Here is an 11,505-nt window from a genome sequence, read left to right on the forward strand (position 1 = left end):
CTCCAAAGTTGATTGCATTCTCCTTTGGATCCTTTGTTTCTCACATTTACTCAGGAAAGCAGAAAGGCAGAAGTAGGTTGCTAGGCATTCCAGGAACTCCAGTCTCAGGCTTCCTCTAAAGCACTTCTCTCATTTCTATATGCTTCTGCTGTCAAGTTACCATTTCTAGTGGGAAAGGGGAAAGAGAGGCATCCCCTTTCTCTTATACACACAAATCTCAATTTCCAAGTGTCAAGGAGAGAAAAGGGTCTCCCTGGTTAATTGGTAGAGCTTCCCAATTATATAGACTCTACGATGGGCATTTCTCAATAAGGGTCTTTTCTCCTGAGCCTCAGTCAATCAATATCCAAGTGAGAGCCTAGTCCCTGATCAGTAAGAGGAGTTCACTGTGTTCTCCCAAGCAAGGGTCTTTGGTGCATGTCTTTTCACAAGAAGCACATGTCTAGCTCCTTTTGCAAAAGGTCCAAATGCTGTTATCTAATGAAAATGATTAGTTCAAAGACTCGGGACAATCCCACATTACATTACCACCAGGTTAATATTCCTTTATCAGACTATAACCTCTTATTCTTCCATGTCTCACTGTGTCTTTCCCCTCCTAAACTTATTTCTTTTCCATGCCACAAGCCTCATTTACCCCAATTTTCTCAGTTTATCATTCCTGCGTTGCTCTCATTTTCTTCCCTTCGAAATCTTGACTACGATAGTTTTACATTTTTCCCTACCCTCTACCCTTTCTCCTTTTCCTATTGTCATTTCCCCCTTTTCAACCCTTAATCACTCCCACACTCTACTTTCTGTGATCATTACTTCTTACTATTATTTCTGGGATAAATACTCAACTGTATTTATTGTTTCTTACAAATTTGTTATCTCAACTAAACCCTCACTGCTACCTGGCACCATGCTTTCACTCTTCCCTTATTATAAGATTGTTCACAGTGTTTGTTCCAAACCATCTTTTCTCTCCTTAAGCTACCTATACTACCACTCCCTGTCCACTCTCCGCAGAAGACTTTACTGAATATTTGATCAAGAAAACTGAAACCTATTCTCTGTATTTCTGTTCTTCAAATGTCCATAATATGATCCCCACCTCTCTATTTTCTCAGATTTCTAATGAAAAGGTAGCCTTTCTTGCCATGGCAAACCCTTCTATTTGTGCCTTTCATCCAGTCCTCTACCATCTATCTCCAGAAGCTGATCCCTTTGATCATCTCCTCTTTTCTTTTTTTTTTAACTTTTCTTTTTATACTGTTTTTTTTTAATTCTTGATTTAATTTAATTTAATTCTTAAAATTAATTTTTTTAATTCAAACATCAAACTAAAATGAGTACTTCCATATTCACAGTAGAACAGAAAGAGAATTGTAAATGTGAATCTCTTTTATATTCAGCTTGCTCTTCTTTTTACATATATAACTTTTAAAGTTGTCCTGCTTGTCTGTGATTCCTTCTGGCCCTCCTTCTGTTCTCTTCTGTACAATTTAGGAAGAAATGTTTTAATCACTCAATTTTTTTTCTCTCTTTTTTATTTGCAATCTTATCCCTAAACTCATTCTCTCTCCCACTCCCATTAAAAAAATTAGACTTGAACAAATGTAAAGAGGGCTCAAAAGGAGTATGGAATGTATCTATACAAATATAAATAGTTGTGAAGTATATTTAACTAATTTTGTTGATGTTTAGTGTTAATTACAAAGTTATTTAAAAAAATAAACAACTTGCCACTCCCTCTCATATCCCTTCCATGACTTTTGAATAAATAACTGTCTTTGGTGGTATTTCTTTTCCTAGGAGATGTACTCAGTGTTATCTTATATAATTAAGTATTTCACTATGTCACTAAGTCTTAGGAAACCAAATGACATCTCTATATATCCTCTAGTGTCTGCCAAATATAAACTCATTTTTTCATGGTGAATGTTATATTAATTAGGGAGGGAGTGTGGATTAGTGGGAAGAGGACTAGACATGGAGCCAAGAGAGACTCCTCTGTAAATGGGGGAATAATAATAGGATTAGCCTCACATGGCTATTGCTGTGAGGATAAAATGAGATAAGCAAAAAACTTTGCATACCTTAAAGCACTATATAAATGTTGGTTATTATTATTATTATTAATTATAGACACAAATAAGCACCCTTTGTAGCTTTAAGGAATTAAGCAGAAGGAGGATAATCAAGTTAATTCCCATTTGATCATTTTTTTGGCCTAGGTTATACATTTGAAGTCATAGCCAACTGCCCTAATGGTTTTTAATTACCCTAAATGTCTTTCTGCATTCAAGTTAGGACTGCTTGGTCCAGTTGCCAATAACTCAGTCTTCCTAAAAAGGAAACTGTTTTCTCATGTGGGCTTTAATAAATATACTTCCAAAAGTAGAATATAGAGAATAGGCATTGACAGTGTGTGCCAATTAGTAATTAAATAATATTGTTGATCATTTAGCCAGGCGAAACAGATAAAGAAGATCAAATGGATTCTGTATCTCATCGAATCCCCCAAATGGTAGGGAAGAAACCCCTACGAGATTTCATTGGCCTAGAAGAATGTGACAAGACTACCCGAGAAGCCATGCTAAATTTTAGCTTTTTTGTCACCATTGGAGATATGGATGAAGCTTTCAAATCCATCAAGCTCATCAAAAGGTGAGTATTACTTTCACTAAGGTTTCAAAAGATAGTATAGATACCTTTTGAGATCCTTCCATTTAATATTTTCCTTTTGTTTCTTAAGCAGATTGCAAATGATTAACTCTTTTGTCACAGTTTCTTTGCTATGTATTTTGTGGTTTTGTCACTGTGAAATTCCATTGAGATTAGTAGAATGCTAGGACGTGCCTAGCACATTCTGTTGCACAGAAAGGGGGCTCTATTTAAACACATCTGGTGGTAGGAAACAGATGAACAAAGATCTTTTGACTCTTCAGTGCTCAGATCATCACATTTTACTTATTTAATTATTTTTATTTATTCAAGAGGGTTTTGAATATTTCCTAGCTAAAGGTTTCAGTTATTACTCATCAATTATATTTAGATGTATGGTCAAACATACAAATGAATACCAATATTGATAAATAATAATAGCAAAACTTAAAAGTGAAAAGCTAATTAAAATGATAAAACTCCATACTCTAAAGGGATTCATAAATATAGGCATAGTTTCTCTGTAAACAATCTTCTCTCAGTACTTAGAAGAATTTGGAGTATATTAACAGGAACAGTTGGCAAATCTTATTACCTGAAATATGGAAGGTCATCGTTTTTTGTTTATTTTTTAAACACTTACTTTCTGTCTCAGTAACAACTCTAAGACAACAGGGCAAGGGGATAGACAATGTTAAGTGATTTGTCCAGGGTCACATGCGAGAAAGTGGCTGAGGCCAGATTTGAACCCAGGTCCTCCCAATTCTAGACCTGGAACTCTTATCTACTGTATCATCTAGCTGCTCTGGAAGGTAATCATTAATAACAGAAATAAAGTAGACAAATATGAATGAAATAAAGTCATTTGGAAATGAGACCTGATATCTTCTGAAAGATTAGTTCTGTAGTCTATGAAGCACCTTTTGAAATATCACATGTATCATAGTTATTCTAATTCCTTTTGTCCCCAACCTGCTTTGCAGAAATTGGAGAACTGATTTTTCTCACATTAACAACATTGACAAGAAATCATTTCAATTATCTGGGAAAGCAATAAGTGACTTAATGGCATAGTATAGTCCCACCTTTGAATACTTTATTTGTTTAATGTAAACACAGTGATATTAGATTATTTCTGACTACATAGCTAATTTTTTACTTTAATGCTCATTACAATAGTTCATATACAATAATATTGACAAAATGGTATAATGTTTTAAATATTCTAATTTTTAATTTCAACTAATTTTAGTGCATAGTCTTTAATTAAAAAAAGCTTTTCTGGAATATATATCCAGCGGAAGTATGACAAGACCTATACGTATTTATACAGGTGCTGATAGGAGCTATCAAAATAATCATATGCTCTAATGTACCCATTGATGTGGTAAGGACATAACAGATGATCAGTAAATATTTTTTATTGATATATGGTTTTCTAATGTGTCAGTGAACCAAAGTGGCAGGTGAATTATATTTCTTTTTAAATAAAAACTTCTTGTAGTGCCTAAAATCTGAGATTTTGCTTGTTTGTTTTGTCAATAGAACCAAAAAGATCCTATGTTAAATAGCCTTGAGAGAGTTTCAGCAAGACGTGTTTTTATTCCAGTTAAATGGGAAGGTTCATGTAGTAATGGTAGATATTTCAGATTCCAATGTGGAATAATAGTGGCTCAAATTTCAGAAGTTTTTTTTTATTCACTCATAACAGTTACTGAGTTTCACAACTTTCATATATTGAAGACATTGGTTTTCATGGTGATTGTGTTGATATATGCAGTATTAAGGTTTCTTGTGCTCATTCAAAAATAAGCTGGTGAATAGACCAAAACATTTTAGAAATATTGATTACCATTATTTATTTAATCGTATTACTGTTTGATTGTTAGGGGCTACCTAAACATTAGAGCCACTTGTATAATTTTAAATGTATGATATAAAATGTAGCTAATTAGGATTTTTTTTGATGATTCAAATTTCCTTAAAAAAAAAAAGCAAATAGGTTAATTTCTCCCTGTAATCTTCTAGACCCCAAAACATAGCATCAATGAAGAATTCAATTTTCATACTCTGCAGAAATCATGTTTCAAAAACACATTTGTATGGAAAATGTAAAGAGGGAGATATCACCCAAACATTTCCATCCAACTTTCTAGAATATTATTTTGACCCTTTTATAATTGGACTACAAAAATGACCAAATAATGCAAACCCAGTTCTTTTTATCCATATAATTTTATAGAGAAAATTAAACTTAAAAAAGATATTTCATCATGATCATCTTTTATTTTCACTTAGAAAAATAATTGGGGTACAAAATAAGCTAATGATAAGAATTCAATAAGAAAATCTCAATCTGATTGTAAATGCATCTGTACTTCACATATTTCTCTGACAGTTTGTAAGTCTTTCTGGGTGTTCAGCATTCTCAAAATTGAGGCCTTACCAGGACTCAGGTATGGCCTCTGTCAGAATAAATTAATCTAAAACTAAGATGAAGAATAAAGTGGTTTCACTTTGCATATTTCTTTATTTATATCACAAATTTTGGCTTGCTGTAACACTTGAAAATGCATGCTTATGAAATTATATTATGTGACACAGTAAAATTTTATCACTGTACAAAAGTAAGGGTAGGGTAATATAATCTATTTATATATAATATACATATTATTTATGTGTATCATACATATGTATATAACTGTTACCCATAAAATTAATAATCAAAAGCCACTTCACAAGTAATGAAAATGACTTTATAATGTCCATCAATTCCTACCGTATTAAATTATCACATGTATACATAGACAGTATCTTTATATAAATCGAATTTACTCCCTCTGCTGACTTTCAGCATGGTGATTCCACATAATCATTTTCTAGCCCACGACGAAATCGAGCAGTTAAGGTACGACTGATGACAATAACACGAGGTGCCATACAGTCGTCTCTCCTGTGAAGAATATTCCAAATGAGGATGGCAGCTGCTAAGGTGGCCAAAAGACAAGCTCCAATGTTCAGATAGCAGGACCAGGACAAGTTGGTGTAGGGACCAATTCGGTAAAAAGTCACTAGGCCAATGACCAAAACAAAACCTGCAAAAAGAAAACAATTTTTATAAAAATATCATTATAAAATTTGGAAAAATTAAAATTCCTGACTTGGCATATAAATCAAACTAAAAGATCTCTAATTTTTCCCAAACTGCTATACTTTAATAATCGATTGTATTGGCGTGGTTAGCTATATAATCTACATTTCTGCTGTTATTTCACATTACTTCCTTTTTACATTCCAGGCAAAATGGGTTCCTAGTTGTTCCTTAAACTTGACATTCCATCTCTTGTCCCTCTTTGCATTTACATAAGCCATTCTCTTTGATTTAACTCAACAAACTTTATTAATATTAATAATTGAAATCTATAAAGCATTCTAAAGTTTTCAAAATGCTTTACGTCTCATAGGATCCTCAAAACAACCTTATAAAGTAGGCACCATACGTATTATTGTCTTCATTTTAGCAAAGAAGAAACTGATAATGAGGTTATATTATTTACCCATGGTTACACAGCTAGGAAATATATCAGAGGCACAAGTCAAACCCAAATGTTCCTGACTCCAAGTCTAGAAATCTCTCCAATAAGCATCACACATCCCAGTTGTTAAGCATTCCTTATGTGCAGGGCATTGAGCGGGGGTCTAGGGATATAAAAGCAAAAATAAAGCATTCCCCTCCCTCAGAAAGCTTGCCTTATTCTGAGGGGAAGCAAATAGTACACAGCTAAGCAGATGCAAAATATGTACATGAGCCTCCCCATTATCTTCCTTCAGAGTTTAGCTTGGGTTGGGAGATTGTTTTCCCTTCCCCTCATAAGCAAAATTGTATTTTCTATAGTATCCCATCAACCCTGAGCTGACTTCCTCAGAAGAATTTTAGGTCATGGGACCCTACCTATCCTTTCTCTAACTTTTTTAAAATCTGTTCTTTAAAAAATATTTTATTGGTACTTTTTTTTCCATAGAATTCTCATTTCTCGGGGGCTCGCCCTCATCCTGTTCTCCATAGGACCTCCCTTGTAATGAAGGACAGCAAATGAAATAAATAAGCACATTGGCCACAGCTGACAATTTATGGCTCATTCTGTATGTATAGTGAACCCCTGGCTGAGGAGTGAGAAGGCCTGGATTGAAACTCCACCTCTGACAAATACTACTTTATGTGGCCTTGGGCAAGACACTTACTATCTCTGGGTTTCATTTTCCTCAACTGTAAAAGGAAGAGTTTGTACCAGAAGGGATCGATGGGGCATTCCAGGCCTAGCTATAACATCCTCTGGTCCTCTAACCTCTCCCAGGGGTAAGAGATGTGGCTCACCGATAGACCTGTGAAGCCACTAGTCACTACATTGATTTGTGTTTCAAATACATTTCTTCAAAATCTAGTCTATATATTGGGATGTGCCTGGTTTTGCTGCTTTTATGTTTCCTATGTGCAAGGCCCTGATCTAGCTGCTAGAAAATAAAAAACGAAAATGAAAAAACAGACCGTGTATCCAAGACCTTATATTTTGTTGGAATTCTAATACCAGTCATTACAAGAAGTTCTTAATGATTCCTTTCTATTTTCCAAATGACAACATAAGTCGGTGCCCAGAAATTCAGTGAATGAATTAAAAAAAAACATTTTTTCTTGTTAAGCTCCTATTAATATATTTGCTACCATTAGTCTTCTTGAATTTGTAGCATGAACATGGAAGTATTAAGACACTCCTTTTCTTTTATTGGATCTTGTTTTCTTTAGAACACTAAATTACAAATGACCCCATGACATTAAGGAACCTAGGTGGTACAGTGGCTAGAGGGCCAGTTCTGGAGTCCTGACTCTGTCAGTCTCAAAATGTAGGATACTTGTCAGATAGATTTTCTATCTTTGGACAGTAATCAGAAATTGGGTACAGATTAGGTCCATCAAGGGAGATTTTTGACTTCCCTACAACACCCAGCAATATCCAAGCTCTTCAGTCTTAGAGGACCTTCCTGGAAATATGAGTCCATCCCTTGACCACCTCTTTCATTTGTCACCTGGATAGAGAACTATACAAAACTGTTGCCTTCAGCAGATAAAGCTGACTCATTTCAGGGTCACATCCTGGTAGTGTTGCCTCAAGTTCCTTTATACAGGCGGCAGGCAAAGCTTATAAAAGGTAGTAAATAATTTTATCTTTTCTATATGAAAAGCTTTTGGCCACTTCCTTTTTATTCAAGTGAATTTGTTCCTTCACCAAGATTATATTTACTCACGAAAGCAGAAGCAATTTTGGACTTAATATTAATGATGAATATACTCTCTACTACCAGTTTGTTGTTGCTTCATTTTTTATTAATTATACAAAGGGCTAATGCCATATTACTGTGAGACATAACATGCAGATACTTTCGAGAGATTTTAATCAATTAATTAACTAATGATTTTTCAATCTGGCTAAACAAGTTACCCATATTCTGAATGTGAATAGCTATGTGAATAGCTATACATGGTGAACTAATGTTAGTCCCAGGTAGAGGGTAAAACATGGAAGTTATTGATTTGAATTTCTAAGAAAAAAGTCATCCTATGACACTTTATTTTTCTTAATAGAAACATAATTTATTCTTTCTTGTCTATGAAACATCCTTTCTGTCTATTACAGAAACTTAGGATAAATGTGTTACATGAATGAAGTTTTAGCATCACCAGTGGATGAATAAAGACAGGATCTGGAAATAAGATCTTTGTAAAAAAAAACCCAACAAAAACATTTATTTGATAGTTGTTAGCATTGAATTATAAAAAAGCAAATTATAAGAACAAAAAAGTATAAAAAACAAAAGCTGTAATTTCTTAGCTAGTCCTATCCTAGGTTGGAGTTTTCATGGAAAAATTAAGATAAGTTTGAAGAAAAAAGTACTAAAAGAAAGTTGGAATGCACTGATTTCATATTCCTTAATAAACCAGTTTTTATTGAGCTTCTATTTTGAGTCTTATACTTTCCTTAGGCTTTTTTTTTTGTAGAAACAAGAAAATGGTTTCAAGACAGTAGTGATGACTTCTAATAGGTAAAAAGGGTAAGGAAATGAAGACAGCCAGAGATAGACTGTGCCTATAGTGAATAATCCTTACTCCAAGTTTACATAGCATTTTGAAGTTTTTTCCATTTTTACAGATGAGAAATTTGAAGCTCGGTATTTTGCCCAGAGTTGCCCAGCTGGCAAGTGTCATAACTAAACTCAAACCCAATCACCTCTTTAGTCCAAGACGGCATTCTTTCCACTCAACTACATTGGAAGGAAGGAGAGAATAAAAATAGCAAATGAGCAAGAGTGGGAGAGTTAATCTAAAGGTTTACTTGCTTTTTTTCTTTTTCAGAATGAGGAGATTTGTGCATATTGGAAAGCACAGGGAAAGAAGTAATAGACTTAGAGAAGTTACTGAAGATGCTAATGGAAGAGGGACATTCTAAATGAGAGAATAGGATGAGGATTGAGAGCACAGATAAAGGACTTAATCTGAGATCTGTGAGAAAGATGAAAAAATGAATGGAAACAGGGATTTCTTTACTATTACCATATCCTTCTCTTCAGTAGACTATGCTCTTATAATGAGACCTCTATGAAAGAAAATAATACATTTATACTGAAAAATAATTACTTTCCACTACTGTCCTGTTTCAGAGACAAAGGGTACTTAGAGAATAGGTCCCTTCCATGTGTAAGAAATATTAAATGTAGCTACAAATAACCCAGGAAGCTTTCCTCTATGTAGAAGTCCCAGGGTTCCACCTTGGCTCAGGTTCCTTTTGGACTAGTTAGTTTAAAATCTAAAATAATTTTATACAACATTAATAAATTTATCACAAATTGACTTATATTTTGCTATCATCTCATTAAGATTCTTATCTCCTCCCCAACTTCATATAATCAAAAGGAAAATATAGTTACATTATAGTTCAAATTACGTTTATGCCTGGAATTGGAATTGAAAAAATATAGTATTAAAACTCTTTAGGTGGTTTACTGACAGGAATGCCAAGGGTCAGGTTTTTTCCACTCAGTGGAGCAGCAGCCTCCCAAGAAGGGATGAGTTCACACCTTTACTTTCTCCAAATGAATTTCTATACCCAAAGACATACTCATTTGCTGTTAAGCTGCAGTTGGGTCTAGAACATGCTGAAGTCTACTTTCTTGCTTCTTCCCTTCTTCAGCAGCTGCTCACCTGATCCTTCCATCCCTACTGTGATTCTATATTTGTTTTTCCCATTGTGGCTAAACTCCTTGCAAAAGCTATCTACAGTAGGTGTCTATAGTTCCTCTCTTCTTTGTACTCTTTTTTTTTTTTTTAAATTTTTAAACATTTACCTTCTGTCTTAGAATCAATACTATGTTTTGGTTCTGAGGCAGAAAAGTGGTAAGGGCTAGGCAATGGGGGCTAAGTGACTTGCCCAGGATCACACATCTAGAAGTGTCTGAAGCCAGATTTGAATCCAGGAATCTCTGGCTCTCCACTGAGCCACCTTGCTGCCTCCCTTCATCTCTATTCTTAATCCCTTACATTCTGGCTTCAACCTTATTCCACCAAAAGTACTCTTTCCAAAGTTACCAATAATCTCTTTTTTTTTTTCAAACATTTATTAATGTTCATTTTTAACATGGTTACATGATTCATGCTCCTCCTTTCCCCTTCACCCCCCGCACTCCCCCCACCCATGGCCGATGCACATTTCCACTATTTTTGTCATCACAACCAATTTCCAAATTGTTGGTAGTTGCATTGGTGTGGTAGTTTCGAGTCCACACCCTCAATCATGTCCACCCCAACCCATGCGTTCAAGCAGTTGTTTTTCTTATATGTTTCCTCTCCTGCAGTCCTTCCTTTGAATGTGGGTAGCGTCTTTACCATAAATCCCTCAGAATTGTCCTGGGTCGTTGTATTGCTGCTGGTACAGAGGTCCATTACATTCAATTTTACCATAGTATATCAGTCTCTGTGTACAATGTTCTTCTGGTCTGCTCCTTTCGCTCTGCATCAGTTCCTGGAGGTCTCTCCAGTTCGCCTGGAACTCCTCCAGTTTATTATTCCTTTTAGCACAATAGTATTCCATCACCCGCATATACCACAGTTTGTTCAGCCATTCCCCAATTGAAGGACATACCCTCCTTTTCCAATTTGTTGCCACCACAAAAAGCGCAGCTATAAATATTTTCATACAAGTCTGTTTATCTATGATCTCTTTGGGGTACAAACCCAGCAATGGTATGGCTGGATCAAAGGGCAGGCATTCTTTTATAGCCCTTTGAGCATGATTCCAAATTGCCAGCCAGAATGGCTGGATCAGTTCACAGCTCCACCAGCAATGCATTAATGTCCCAATTTTGCCACATCCCCTCCAACATTCATTACTCTCCCCTTCTTTCATTTTAGCCAATCTGCTAGGTGTGAGGTGATACCTCAGAGTTGTTTTGATTTGCATTTCTCTAATTATTAGAGATTTGGAACACTTTCTCATGTGCTTATTGATACTTTTGATTTCTTTACCTGAAAATTGCCTATTCATGTCTCTTGCCCATTTATCAATTGGGGAATGGCTTGATTTTTTTATACAATTGCTTTAAAAACTCCTTGTATATTTGAGTAATTAGACCTCTGTCAGAGTTTTTCGTTATAAAGATTTTTTCCCAATTTGTTGTTTCCCTTCTGATTTTGACTACATTGTTTTTGTTTGTACAAAAGCTTTTTAGTTTAATATAATCAAAACCATTTAATTTACATTTTGTAATTTTCTCTAACTCTTGCTTGGTTTTAAAGTCTTTCCTTTCCCA

At 34.8% G+C, this 11,505-nt stretch overlaps 2 protein-coding genes across 3 annotated transcripts in view; one reads left to right on the forward strand and one right to left on the reverse strand.

Moving 5' to 3' along the window:
• IFT140 (intraflagellar transport 140) overlaps positions 1 to 11,505 on the forward strand; it is a 204,100-nt gene that overhangs the window by 108,241 nt on the left and 84,354 nt on the right. The window contains exon 17 of the mRNA XM_044657419.1: positions 2,453 to 2,652. Within this exon, the coding sequence (XP_044513354.1) occupies positions 2,453 to 2,652 (200 nt within the window). The remainder of the gene's footprint in view (positions 1 to 2,452; positions 2,653 to 11,505) is intronic.
• The window catches only part of TMEM204 (transmembrane protein 204), a 62,658-nt gene continuing 56,068 nt past the window's right edge, over positions 4,916 to 11,505 (reverse strand). For both annotated transcript variants that reach the window (XM_044657437.1, XM_044657431.1), the window contains one exon: positions 4,916 to 5,744. In XM_044657437.1, the coding sequence (XP_044513372.1) occupies positions 5,500 to 5,744 (245 nt within the window). In that variant the 3' untranslated portion in view covers positions 4,916 to 5,499. The remainder of the gene's footprint in view (positions 5,745 to 11,505) is intronic.

Source organism: Gracilinanus agilis, chromosome 1 (assembly GCF_016433145.1).
Source record: "Gracilinanus agilis isolate LMUSP501 chromosome 1, AgileGrace, whole genome shotgun sequence".
Taxonomy (NCBI): Eukaryota; Metazoa; Chordata; class Mammalia; order Didelphimorphia; family Didelphidae; genus Gracilinanus; species Gracilinanus agilis.